Source organism: Microcaecilia unicolor, chromosome 13 (assembly GCF_901765095.1).
Source record: "Microcaecilia unicolor chromosome 13, aMicUni1.1, whole genome shotgun sequence".
NCBI lineage: Eukaryota > Metazoa > Chordata > Amphibia > Gymnophiona > Siphonopidae > Microcaecilia > Microcaecilia unicolor.
The window spans coordinates 8,472,923-8,487,655 of record NC_044043.1 but is presented as its reverse complement, the minus strand read 5'-3'; the positions used below and the strand labels follow the sequence as shown (position 1 = coordinate 8,487,655).

The 14,733-nt window shown below is 43.6% G+C and overlaps 1 protein-coding gene across 2 annotated transcripts in view; it reads left to right on the top strand.

Annotated features, from left to right (window-relative positions):
- STYXL1 (serine/threonine/tyrosine interacting like 1) overlaps positions 1 to 14,733 on the top strand; it is a 74,199-nt gene that overhangs the window by 36,654 nt on the left and 22,812 nt on the right. For both annotated transcript variants that reach the window (XM_030185791.1, XM_030185790.1), the window contains exons 4-5: positions 2,766 to 2,865; positions 5,526 to 5,659. In XM_030185791.1, the coding sequence (XP_030041651.1) occupies positions 2,766 to 2,865; positions 5,526 to 5,659 (234 nt within the window). The remainder of the gene's footprint in view (positions 1 to 2,765; positions 2,866 to 5,525; positions 5,660 to 14,733) is intronic.

Genomic DNA, 14,733 nt, shown 5'->3' with positions numbered 1-14,733 from the left:
GAGTTCGGGATCGCCCTCCCTAGGGTTACCTCCCCTCCCCCCGGCCCTGTCACCACCTCTCCCCTTACGCGATCTTCCCTGGTGGTCTAGTGACGTCGGGGCAAGAAAGAGCCCCCTCTTTCCTGCCCAGCGCGCTGCTCTGCATCCTCCTGTATGCTGCCTGTGATGACGGTCTCGGCGAAATTCAAAATGGCCGCCGAGAATTGAAGTCTCGGCGGCCATTTTGAATCTCGCCGAGACCGTCATCACAGGCAGCATACAGGAGGATGCAGAGCAGCGCACTGGGCAGGAAAGAGAGGGCTCTTTCCTGCCCCGACGTCACTAGACCACCAGGGAAGATCGCGTGAGTAAAGGGAGAGGTGGTGACAGGGCCGGGGGGAGGGGAGGTAACCCTAGGGAGGGCGATTCCGAACTTGGAGGGAGGGATTCGGACAAGACGCACCGGAGCACCTAGGTTTTAGAGGAGTGAAAAAGTGCGTCTTATAGTCCAAATTTTTTTTTCCTATTTCCCTCCTCTAAAACCTAGGTGCGTCTTATGGTCCAGTGTGTCTTATAGTCCGAAAAATACGGTAACAAATTAACTTGGAAAATTGCCATCAAAACATATAAAAAAGAGATCAAAATTGCAAAAACTCAATACTATAACAAAATAATCGGTGGTAATTTCCTTAATACCAGTAAACTTTTCAATATTTTCAAAAGCCTATTATCCACAAAATAAATAACCACAACCACAGAATCTCCACCAACAGCAGAGAAACTGTCTACTTTTTTTGAACAAAAAAATAGTTAAATTCAGAGAAGGAGTCCTCAAATGAAAAATCAACCATCAAGGTATTTATGAAAAACAGTCACACACATACAGGAATAGCCACCAATAGAATCTGGTCTTTCTTCCAACCACCAACCCATGACACAGTAAAACATTACCTCCTAAAATATTCAACCTCACAATGCATATTAGATCCTTGTCCTAGTTATCTTACGAAGGAAGCTCCTAATATATTCATCAGTCTGCTTCAGCAGCATATTTCCTTCCTACTATTCCATGGCACTTTCCCTGATAATAAAGTTTCTATTATCCTAACACCAATATAAAAATAAAAAAAAATTCAATCACTATAACTGATGTAACAAACTACAGACCAATAGCCTCCATTCCTTTTGATGATAAAGGTGATGGAAGGAATAGTAGTAGCACAAACTATGGACTACCTTTCACATTTCTCCCTACTACAGTAGAGGAGTGTGGTAGCCGTGTTAGTCCACTCTTAAGGTTATCAATAGAAATCAAACAAAATAAAACATGGAAAAGAAAATAAGATGATACCTTTTTTATTGGACATAACTTAATACATTTCTTGATTAGCTTTCGAAGGTCGCCCTTCTTCCTCAGATCGGAAATAAGCAAATGTGCTAGCTGACAGTGTATATAAGTGAAAACATTCAAGCATTACTATGACAGTCTGACAGGGTGGGAGGAGGGGGGTGGGTAGGAAGTATGCATGGGGACATCAAAGCATATCATTGATATTCTAACAGGGTGGGTGTGGATAGGTGAGGGGAGGGTGATCAACAGAGACATACAGCTTTATGGTTTATAATGGGCTAGGAACCCCAGACCATTATAAACCAAGGTAACTTTAAAACCATACAAGAACGTAAGACCTTTGAAGTCAGAATGATTGAATATTTTAACACCCAACAGAAAGGACTTAACAAGGATCTGGGGTTCCTAGCCCATTATAAACCATAAAGCTGTATGTCTCTGTTGATCACCCTCCCATCACCTATCCACACCCATCCTGTTAGAATATCAATGATATGCTTTGATGTCCCCATGCATACTTCCTACCCACCCCCCTCCTCCCACCCTGTCAGACTGTCATAGTAATGCTTGAATGTTTTCACTTATATACACTGTCAGCTAGCACATTTGCTTATTTCTGATCTGAGGAAGAAGGGCGACCTTCGAAAACTCCCTACTACACAAATCGCAATCAGGTTTCAGACCATGCTATAGCACTGAGACTGTCCTTACTACCCTAGTATCAAATCCCAGAAAAGAAATTATTATAGGGTTTAAGATCTTAATAATGCAGTTCCATATATCTAGTGCATTCAGTGTAGTAGGTCATAATATCCTACTAAACATAGTAGACAACTTTGGTATATGTGGCACAAGGATTCCTGAAATCAAGATTTTACAAAGTGAAAATGAAAGGAACCTTATCCTCTCCTTGGCCACCGGACTGTACGTCCCTCAGGGCTCTCCATTATCGCCTATTCTGTTTAATGTAATGATGTCACCACTAGGTAACAGACTAGAAACAGCAGGATTCAAAACATTCATATATGCTGACGATGTTACCATATACATAACCTTCAGAAAGACCATTTAAGATATCTTACATTATTCTTTGTTATGTATCATATACTGTTTATTGTAAGCCACATTGAACTCAAACTTGTTTGGGATAATGTGGGATATAAATGTCACAAATAAATAATGATAAAATAAACAAATTCCTAAATCATCCCAGTTATGAAAGCCTAAAAGCAATAGAAATCCGTCTTCCCCCATCTAACCCCCTATTTAACAGAGATCATCCTTCCCATCCACACCCACCAGCCCACTAACAGAAGAGGCTCAAGATATTATGCTTCCTGTTATACTGGATCAACATACAAATTTGAGCTTTGCTATGTAAAGTCAGTTTCTTAAAATACATGAGCCAGTAACGGAATTTTCTTGTGTTCATAAGAATGAGAATGGAGAATACCTATGCCCAACATCTGTAGAGCTGGAAAGCCTGAAGTACTGTGTGGTGTATGATGGCAATTCTGACACCTTGGGAAAAGGAAGTAAGTTCCAAGTCATTACATTTAAAAAAAATGTTATCATCTGAGTTTTTATATCACACTGTGTCTTAAACCAGATCTCAGAATGGTCCAAACGGTCAGATGTGCTTTTCACCTTATTGAGAGAAGGCATTCCCAGAGGTGTGTGTGTGTAGACCGGGAATGGATAATAATGCACATAGATTCTGAGATCAATAACCATCTCTGTATCATTTAAAAGATCTAACCTAGATGTTTTCAAATTGCACCCATTTTCAGTGGCACTATCTTTTTAAGTGGCTTTGAGCGGGCTTAGAGCACGGTAAAATACTTATTGCAGGACATGCTATAGCATCCTTTGGTAATTTTGGTGTTTGTGCTCAGTGCATTAATAAATTATTTGGGGTTTTTTTTTTGAGGGGTGGAGGGTCCTCTCTCAGAGTATGCACAATTGGTCAAGAACAGAACTAATACCTTTAAATGTAATGTGGAGGGGCATAATTGAATGTCGCCGGTGAAATAGATCGCCGGCGGCGCAACAGCTGGCCGGAACTGTATTATCGAAAAAGATGGTCGGCCATCTTTTTTTTTCGATAATATGGTTTAGCCCGGCCAAATGCCAGAGTTCGCCGGGTTTGAGATGGCTGGTTTTGTTTTTCAGCGATAATGGAAAAAATGCCGGCTGTCTCAAACCCGGCGAAATCCAAGGCATTTGGTCATGGGAGGAGCCAGCATTTGTAGTGCACTGGTCCCCCTGACATTCCAGGACACCAACCGGGCACCCTAGGGGGCATTTCTAAAAATGTTTTAAAAATACACAAATAGCTCCCAGGTGCATAGCTCCCTTTACCTTGGGTGCTGAGCCCCCCAAACCCACTCCCCACAACTCTACACCATTACCATAGCCCTTATGGGTGAAGGGGGGCACCTACATGTGGGTACAGTGGGTTTGGGGGGAGTTTAGAGGGCTTAACATTTACCACCACAAGTGTAACAGGTAGGGGGGGATGGACCTGGGTCTGCCTGCCTGAAGTGCACTGCACCCATTAAAAACTCCTCCAAGGACTTGCATACTGCTGTCAGGGAGCTGGGTATGACATTTGAGGCTGGCATACAGGCTGGTAAAAAAAGGTTTTTATTTGTATTTTTTTAGTGTGGGAGGGGGTTGGTGACCCCTAGGGGACCACGGGGAGGTCATCCCCCATTCCCTCCGGTGGTCATCTGGTCAGTTGGGGCACCTTTTTGAGGCTTGGTCGTGAAAATAAAAGGACCAGGTAAACCTGGCAAAATACTGCTTGACGCCGCTTTTTTTTCCATTATCCGTGAAAGCCGGCCATCTGGTAGCCACGCCCATGCCTGCCCGTGTCCCACCTTCGCTACGCAGCCAACACGCCCCCTTGAGTTTTCACCGGCGCGGTGACGGGAAAGCAGCAATGCTGTCAAAAAAGACGCTTTCGATTATACCGATTTTGCCGCTTTTGAGAGATCGCCGGCCATCTCCCAGTTTATGTCGGAAGATGGCCAGCGATCACTTTCGAAAATAAGCCTGATAGTAGCATAGTAGATGACGGCAGAAAAAGACCTGTACGGTCCATCCAGTCTGCCCAACAAGATAAACTCATGTGTGCTACTTTTTGTGTATACCTTACCTTGATTTGTATCTGCCATTTTCAGGGCACAGACCGTAGAAGTCTAGCCCAGCACTAGCCCTGCCTCCCAAACACCAGCCCCGCCTCCCAATCTCGGCTAAGCTTCTGAGGATCCATTCTTTCTGAACAGAATTCCTTTATGTTTATCCCACGCATGTTTGTATTTCACTCAAAGAATAGTTAAGCTGTGGAACTGATTGCCAGAGTATGTGGTAACATTAGTTAGCATACCTGGGTTTACAAAAGGTTTGGCCACGTTCCTGGAGGAAAAGTCCATAGTCTGTTATTGAGATAGACATGGGGAAGCCGCTTCTTACCCTGGGATTGGTACCATAGAATGTTGCTACTATTTGGGTTTCTGCCAGGTACTTGTGACCTGGATTGGCCACTGTTGGAAGCAGGATACTGGGCTAAGTAGACCATTGGTCTGACCCAGTATGGCTGTTCTTAAGTTCTTATCTAAAGGCAGTATATCAAATGCCATCCCCTTTCCCTGTCTACTCTGCGCATTCTCCCAACCTTTTACCTGAGAATACTCTGGGCTTTTCCCCAGTGGCGTTCCTAGCCTGGATGGTACCCAGGGCGGATTTCCGATGCGCGCCCCCCCCCCCCGACGAAATGACACCCCCCCCGGGTGCACGCCGCTGGGGGGGGGGTGCTGCAGCGCGCACCTGTGGGCTCTGAATTCGCTAACTTCGCTCGTTCGCTGCATCTCCCTCTGCCCCGGAACAGGAAGCAACCTGTTCCGGGGCAGAGGGAGCTGTAGCGAACGAGCAAAGTTAGCGAATTGGGAGCCCACAGGCGCGCGTCGTGGCACCCCCCCAGCGGCGTGCACCCAGGGTGGACCGCCCCCACTGCCCCCCCCCCCCCTTGGTACGCCACTGCTTTTCCCATGCTTTTATTCAGTTCTGATTCCATTTCCTCCTCCCTGTACTCAATTCATTTGTTTGTGTATTGCACGTGAATAAGAGAAATACTGATGAAATTTTTATTGCTGGAGAAAGTAAAGGGAGGCGCCCTGTTTTGAACCTACAGCTCCTGCCATTGACTGTGCCAGAATCTTGGAGCAGCGCAGCCGCCATCCAATCCGTATCTTAAAAGGAGGCTATGAGAAGTTCTCTGCTTGCTATTATTTCTTCAGGACAAAGAAGATTCTCTGGATGCCTAAGGTGAGAGTATGCAAGCAAAAGCAAGCCCTTCAAGGAATGTGCTCAGAATTAAGTGATCATAGTTTTAGAAGGATTTTGCTTTCATCTTCAGTTAACTTTTGCTGATTCTGGTCACTTTTTGGCCTATGGAAAATAATTTTATGTAAAGCACATGAGATTTAGTTTGATCTACGGGCAATCTGCTTAGCTATCACTTGGGTTACCACCAGGGGTGTGCTGGTAAATTTTTAACAGGCTCTTTCTCCGGACGGACGTAGCCAGCTCTGCAGTTGGAAGGGCCAGGGGTGGCCGGGGGGGGGGGGGGGGAGCAACACTTGCCTCTCTCTCCTCCCTCCCTTCGTGTGGGCACGCTAGGCATACCTTTGCTGGCAACCAATAAATGGACTGCCACCACTCCCAACGTCTTGCTCTGAGCAGCATGCTGAAACTTCTCACACATGCTGGAGAAGTCCCAGCCTGCTGCTCAGAGCTGGAAGCAAGGAGCTGGGAGCAGCAACAGTCTATTTACTTGGCTGGCAGGGTTCAGCATCCCCACCAGCAAAGTAAAAGAGAATTCAGCAGGGGGCCCAAGCCCACATTTTGGGAGCCAGTTGTTAAAGTAGCCATGGAGGGCCCTACTTTAACAACCGGCTCCCAAAATTCTTAAAAACTTAACAACCGGCTCTTGCGAGCCTGTGAGAGCCTGCTCCAGCACAACACTGGTTACCACTCCCCTAGAATTGTTCCTGTATCATTGCTTTAACCATCTGGGATATTTGTGGTTTCTGATTTTTATTGTAAAAATTGTTGAAAGTATCTTAGGAAGACATTTTAGCTTCAGATGAACGTTTCCTGGCAGCTAATAGTCTGCCTTGTCTTGGGCTTGGTCTTTCAACTCTCCAGATGGGGCACCAGTTTTTTTTATATTTAATTCTCTTTATTAGTATTTAATTTTTTAATATTCATATACAAACATTATCAGGAATATTTGAAACTTAAACATAAGGAAAAAGAAAAACAAAAGACAATTGCAATTTCAACTATTTCTCAGTCCACAATTTTGATCCAAGAATCAGGATAATTCTAATCAAAAACAGAAAATTAACATTATTATTAGAGCAGAGGTATTAGCAATGCTACAATCAGTCAGCAGTATTATTCTGGTCTGCTAATACTGGGGATCTTCTCATATTCTCCCTATGAACTAAAAATTCTTGAAGTTTCTTGGGATCTGTAAAGAAATAATTATTGGACTCATAGGAAATAATGCATCTACAGGGAAACTTTTTTTTTTAATTCAATTTGTTTATTAATTTTTCATTTAAACAAGAATACACTTGTTTTGAAATACAGCCATAACACATTATTTGAGAAACAATAACAATATTTCAGAATCAAATCATCAAAGAAAGTAATAACATACTTCCTAAACATAAAACTTTTTCTTTTAAACATGATTCATTAAGCTTTCTTAGACCCCATTATATTGAAAAGGGCGATCAGAGTTAGGGAAGAATTATTACAAATCTTTAATCAAAAGTAATTAAGGCGGCATATATTCCCCCATAATATTTCTAACTACTACAGTTGTTTAGAATCAAGAAATGATTTTAGACTATCTGGTGAATAAAAGGTGTATTTAACCTGGCCCAACCTAACAAGACATTTACAGGGATAGGCAAGAAAAAAACATCCCTCCTATCTCAAGCGTTCTTTTTTTTAATGCCAAGAAGGCTTTCCTTCTCTGTTGGGTCGATTTTGTAACGTCAGGAAAAATCTGCACCTTTACTCCACCAAAACAGGTTTGTAAATTCCTAAAATACATTTTCATGATATTATTCAAATCCTGTTCAAAAATTAAGGAAACAATCAAAGTTGACCTTTGCGTAGTCTCATCTACAGTTTGTTCCAATATAGCTGATATATCATCAAGATCTAAATTAGTGTGTGATACATCTTGTTTTTTTCCCAGTTCTCCCTTAGAAGCTGAGATATAGTATAATTTGTTTACAGGGGGTATTGCATCCAGAGGAATTTTCAGAACTTCATTGAGGTATTTTTTGAATAAATCATGTGGATTAATGCCAGGGAGTTGAGGAAAGTTCAATAGTCGCAAATTAAGTCTTCTATTAAAATTTTCAATTTGTTCCACTTTTCTTCGGATCTCAAGATTATCTTTTATCACTCCACTTTTAAATTCTTGAATAGAATCAACTTTCTGCTGAAGAGCAGTTACTTTCTCAGCTATTTCCCCTTTAATCAGGTCTATCTTTGAATTCAAATCTTGAAATTTTTTATCAAAAGTGCTGACTTCTCCTGAGGTCTGTTGTAACGTCACATCCATTTTATTCAGCATTGTCCATATCATAGCTAGATTTACCTCCTGCGTTCGTCCTGAGGCTCCTGCCTTTGCTCCCGGCGTCTGCTCTAATGTCTCCCGAACCTCACTGGGAACCTTGCCCACAACACTTCCGGTAGGGCAGCGCTCCTCATCAGGCTTCGCTACTGACACCGGACACAGAGGTTTCGTAGTTAACGGTGGAGAGAGAGATATTTCCTCTCCCAGCAGGGTCTACGCTTCCCCAGAGATCCCCGCTATGGGATCCATACCTCTAATAGATTGGGAGACTGGCGCGAAGAAACGATCGAGGCCTGCTTGGGTCATCGAGGGAGTCGAGGTAGGTGGGGGAACTATCCGCGTCACCCCCTTTCTTTTAGTATGCGGCATTTTATCGCTGGAAAATTAGTATTTCCAAGTCAGGATTCAGAGCGTCTCTTCACACAACTTGTTACGCCGCCATCTTGGATCCCTACAGGGAAACTTTATAAAGAAGGAAGCCGCAAGGGCCAGGACTCTTGGCTTAAAAGCCAGGAGTTCCTTCCTTCTTAATTGGGTTTCCCTGGATAAATCTGGAAAAAATTTAATCTTTTCTCCCAAGAACACTTTGTTTATATGTCTAAAGTATAGGCGTAGAATATTTATTTTATCCAGTTCGAAAGCAAAAGAGACAAGCAAAGTAGCTCATTCTTTTTCAACAGATGTCTCAAGGAAATCAGTAAGATTAGTGTCTCTAGGTGGATATTTAGATGTCCACTTTTTCCCTTTTATATAAAAGGTCTTCATCACTGGTGGATGATTTTCAATCTTAAGTTCCAGAATTTCGGTAAAATATATTTTTAATAACTTAGTAGCGGAGATATAAGGTGATAATGGAAAGTTCAAGAAACGCAAGTTATTTTTCCTAAGCTGGTTTTTGAAAAACTCCATTTTCCTTGCAGTCATAGTTTTTTTCCTTAATTAGTAAAGTAGTCAAGTCCTTAGTATATTTTATCTCAGTTTCACAAACTTTTATGTCGTTTTTATGTCTCTCCGACTCGCTAGACAAATGTTGCAAATCATGTTTAAGCTCTACAATCTCTCCACGGAGAGATTCAGAAACTTTTCCCAGGGAGGAGTTAATCCCCTGTATGGCATCCCAGAGATTCTCCATTGTAACAGTTTTGGGCCTTACCATACCGCAAGTACCTCCGGAAGACACTTCACTGGGTCGAATGGGCGTCGAGGTGGTTGTCGTTTGTCCAATTAATATTGCTCCAGCGAAGGAATCAGCGAGGGGGCCTCCTCGGAACGGCTGCAGATCTAAGCCCACTTCGGACTTCTCCAGTTGTTCACTAACCATCTCGTCATTGCTTCCGGGTTGCGGCGGGGTCGTGCCCCGTGAAGGAGGGCTGAGAGTCACTCCCTCACTACTGCTGTTCGCTGATGTCTGTGTGTTCTCTGAGGTAGACATTGCAGCTACCGGCGCTCGTACTCCGCACGCCTCTAAGGTGAGCTGGCGTGTAGTGGGGATCCCAGTCGGTCCAGAGGAGGCTGGGGCTACAACCTTTCCCTTTCTTTTCCCCATAGCTCACAAAAGCTCGCCAAGGGGACGCTTTATTCCGCCAGAACAACACTTGGGTTTGCGGAGCTCTCAGAGCACGCTTCTGCTCCAAAACGCCATCTTGGATCGACCCCCCAGATGGGGCACCAGTTGTTAGGAAATGCCATGTCTATCTGGATTTGCTTAGGGAGGGCATTTTCAGAAGCCATTTATCTGGTTGGAGATTTACATTTACCTGTAGATTTTCTTTCTCTCTGTATGCAAATCTGGGCTCAAGGTGAGTTACATATTCAGGCATGTGAGTTATTTTCCTGACCAAACCAGCTTACAATCTAACTGTAAATTAGTTGCCTCTGAAAATTGCCTAGCCCTTAACCTGGCTAAAAGTACTCATGGGGATTAAGAATATATGTACTGCTCGATGGGTAAAAGTTAGGCCAGCCCATGCAGCCATAGAATGCTCAGTACTTCTCTGTCTCCAGCAGATGATGAACTACATACCATACAGCTTGTGGAACGCTAGATGGAAAATCCAGAGCCAGTTTCTTCTGGTGTCAGTTGAGCAGGGTGTTCTCTCATGAGGTTTTATGCTCCTTAAATGAGGCATTTTCAGAATGGAGCAGGGGCAATACTTAGTGGTACCAAGTTCATCTCCCCCCTCTCCCAGGCTTTTCTTCTTTGAAGTGTTGGAAATTACTTAACAGCTTCTTCAGCCCATGATATGTAAGCAGCGTAGCAAATTGTAGTGGTAAGTGCCAGTGGCGTTCCGAGGGGCGCTGACACCCGGGGCGGATCGCCGATGCGCCCCACACCCCGGGTGCAGTGCCCCCCCCCATGCAGCGCAACCCCCCCTGGTGAAGGGACACCCCCCACCCCGGCGAAAGAACCCCCCCCCGGATGCACGCCGCTGGGGGGGGTGCGTGCGCCGGTCAGCGTCGTTGGTTTCCATGCTCCCTCTGCCCAGGAACAGGTCCTGGGACCGCCCCCACTGCCCCCCACTTGGTACACCACTGGTAAGTGCTGCAGCTTCAGGTAAGACTGCAAATTTATTTTTCTGCATATGGAAGTCTTATTTGGCCATTTCAGAGTCCCTTGTCTTCAGGTTAAACTCTGGTTGTGAACCACATTTAGAGCAAAACATCAAGTTTCACATTCAGCTTTTGCCCATGCTGTTGAGGTAACTCTTAGCTGAATAATTTATTTATTTATTTTTCTGCATTTATATCCCACATTTTCCCACCTCTTTGCAGGCGCAATGTGGCTTACAAATACCGTAGTGGCGATCACGATTTCCGGAATAAGAAATACAGAAGAATGTTCCAATCAGAGTATATAGAGTACACAGTAAATTAGAATAAAATCGGTAATTAAGACTCTGTACCGCCTATAAGGTTCCACTTTACCTTGGTGGCAGATACACCTGCAGTAAAGTTTGGAGGAAGGTTCCTTGGACTAAGGCTGTTCATGAGAACCCAAAGAGATTAATTTGGAGCATTCTTCAAATTTGCAGATTTTATTATGGGACAGCATTACTTTGGGAACTGGTTAGATGCATTTTTCACTGGAGAGAGCATCCCTCTCGAAGCCTAGACCATGTCCAAAGCACTCTCTTTGGAGCTGGTTTTTATTCTCCAGCTTCTCTTGCTCCCTTATTCGGTCATTGAGCCTTGGGAAGAAATGGCGTGTGCTGAACCACAATCTGTGCTTGGTACACTCAACCTGCGGCCAACTCAGGCTTCCTTTCTTTTTATTGCCACCATAGCCTAAGATGCTAAACATTAATTTCCAGCAAGTCCGATTACCAGTGCCACAATGACTTGATGCCCTTAATAAAGATATATTATAACAAGCTCCTTTTTGTACTTTTCTAATTTTGGCTTCCCCAAGAGACCATTTTACAAAGGCACCGTCATTTGCACTTCAGGTGCTGGTTTACGGTAAGTTGCCCTGATATCTTCAGTACAGTCATTTCTGTGGCTATCATTTTTGCCAATAGAAACAAGCAGTAAATCAGTGGCACAAAAATGTGTAATAAACAATACAAATGAATGAAGTGTACCCAGAGCTAGAAAGTTAAACTTGACAGTGCACATCAAGGATTACTCCTAGGAGTAACATTAGACAAACACCTAAATTTAGAAACTCATGCAAAAGCCACGACAAAGAAGATGTTCAACATGATGTGGGTACTGAAAAGAGTAAAACCATTCCTCCCACAGAACACTTTCCGCAGTCTAGTACAATCCACAGTTCTTACCCATGCCGACTACTGCAACAGCATCTTCATCGGTTGCAAAGCCCAAATCATGAAAAATCTCTAAACCGCCCAAAACACAGCAGCCAGACTTATTTTGGGCAAATCACGATTCGAAAGCGCAACACCACTTCGAGAAAAACTTCACTGCCTCCCTATCAAGGAACGAATAAACTTCAAAGCCCACACAATGATCCACAAGATTCTTAATGGCGAAGCCCCAAGCTACATGTACAACTTGATTGATCTTCCAGCCAGGAACTGGTCCAAATCTTCTCGAACATATCTCAACCCTCATCTTCCCAACTGCAAAGGCCTCAAATACAAAACCTACTATGCATCCAACTTCTCTGTTATAGGCAGTCAACTCTGGAACGCTTTACCTAGACATATCCGAAAAACCAATGAACACCTACCCTTCCGAAAGCTGCTGAAGACTTACCTCTTCAAACAAGCCTACCCAAACGACTCAACTTAAATCTCGAACCTAATACACACCACCAGCACTACCCACACTCCAGTCCTTTCCCCACATCTTTTACTTTTGTCCCACTCTATATAACTGTGCTATCTCTGTGATACATGTACCTTACTTTGTGTTATCTTTGTGATACACTGTACCATACTTTGTAAGCCGCACTGAACCTGCTATCGAGCGGGAAAGAGCAGGGTATAAATGCTACAAATAAATTAAATAAATAAATAAATTACTTCTTTATGGGAGAAAAAGACCAACTGTACTTCCTAAACCAGGTCATTTCTCTTTCATTGGTCTATAAAATCTCCCCCCTTTTTATGTGAAATTCTACAAAAATTTGTCATCAAAAATTGTCATATTAATCAGAATATAATGCCTCGGAGGGTGTGGATGTTGACATTGACACATACAGAATCACACGCAATGTTGTAAGAGGAAGCTTTTCCAGAGTCGGAGGGCAGGGCTGTAGTTCAGCATTCTATGGGGCGTGGATATAGTTTGACTGAGCCAAGGCAGGCCCAGACTCATTCAGCCAGGTCTGAGTATGGTGAAGAGTCTAAGTGGGACTCAGAGGAGGACCCATGCTACTTCTCAGAGGAGGAGTCTTATAGGATACTCTTTGATCCCTCCCCACCTCCAGATAGACACAAATCTCCACCAGAGGGTCTCTCTTTCACTGGGTTTGTTAGGGGGATGTCTTCTGCTATCCCATTTAAGTTAGAGACAGAGGAAGAGCCTAGGGCAGAAATGTTTATTGTCCTAGAGTACTAGTCTCCTCCAAAGGAAAGGATCACAATACCATTGCATCCTATCATTAAAGATGCACTGACGAAGAACTGGGAATCTCTTCTGTCAGTGCAGGTTGCACCTAAGAAGGTGGATACAAAGAAGAGCAGAAACAGCGTAAACCAGGAAATATGTTTTAAATATAATTTCAAATGATATTCCTCCTCAACCAGCCCCGAGTTGCGCTTCTTCCCCAGGCTGTAGCAGCACAGGGCACCAATCTGCATCTCTGCTCCCGCTCACTCTGTGTACTGAAGTGAGAGCACATCAAGCCCAGGAAAGGAGCGCAGCCCAGAACAAATCAAGGAAGAACATTGAGGCCTGTGTGGCTGTGTCACCGGATGCTAGGCTTATGCCGCTGCCACCCCCTCAGAACTGCCTATCCTGCACGTACCATTCTGCAACACATCCCTTGGGTCCAGTGTATCCTGACAACCTGGTAGAGAACCACTGTAGTAGTGTACTTAATACTATTTGCAAAGAAAACACAAATTGTAGAAAATAAATCACAAACTATTTTGTGCTTTTCTCTTTATATTTCAAGTGATGAGCACATGAATTACACCTCAGTAATGAAAAAGAAAGGGATCTGGAATGAATTTGGAAACAGTGATGCTCATAGGTCAGCTGTCACCTGGGGCGGATCGCCGCTGCGTACCCCCCCCCCCCCCCCCAGGAACAGGAAGTAACATCAGTGGGAGCAGGGTACCAGCAGAGTTGACAGCCACACAGCTGCTCTCTGCATCCCGTTTTATATTACTAGTCTTTTTACCACCTCCCCAAATTAGTACTCACCAGCCACCTGCAATTTAGAGAGATAAAGATTAGGAAGGCCACATGTATGAGACAAGCAATTATTTAATTACTTACCAAGATACAGATACAATGGTTAGGGTGGTGGACTTTGGTCCTGGGGAACTGAGGAACTGAGTTCGATTCCCGGCACAGGCAGCTCCTTGTGACTCTGGGCAAGTCACTTAACCCTCCATTGCCTGCCGCATTGAGCCTGCCATGAGTGGGAAAAAGTGCAGGGTACAAATGTAACAAAAATAAAAAATCAAAATCAAAAAATTGGTATTTTCTCATATGGGAAAGTAGCACTGTTACATAGAAATGTACTCTGTGACTGTCTCTTCCAACATACCGCTCTGATACAGCTGTTTTTATACCTTTTGTGTTAAGCAATGCATCACATTACTTCAGCACTTATCTTCTTCAGAGATCATTCTGTTCTCATCATCTATTTTCCCTTAAGTTGCTAAATCACATTCTTCTTTCCATCCATAATTGCACCTTTCCCATGCCAGCTTGCCCATAAGGGTATCATAATAGATAATAAATTTCTGAGTTTACACAGGCTCTTGTTCTTTAATAAATTACAGGCTTCTCAATCTCTGATAGATTCCAGAGTTGCACTGGCTTGTTAGCCTCTGCCCTTTTTGACCTATGCTGGGGTGCTGACCTGTGCTCATGATTCTACTACACCCCTTGCAGCGCGCACCCAGGGTGGACCTCCCCCACCGCCCTTCCCTTGGTATGCCACTGTTGGGAATTATGTGCTAGAACATGTTGGTAGTAAAGGAGAGGAATTTATTTATTTATTGGATTTTATATATTATTTTACTGAACTTGAATCATTCAAAATGGTTTACAAAGTTAAGTATTAAAAGATGGAAAAAGGGAAATTAATCAAAAA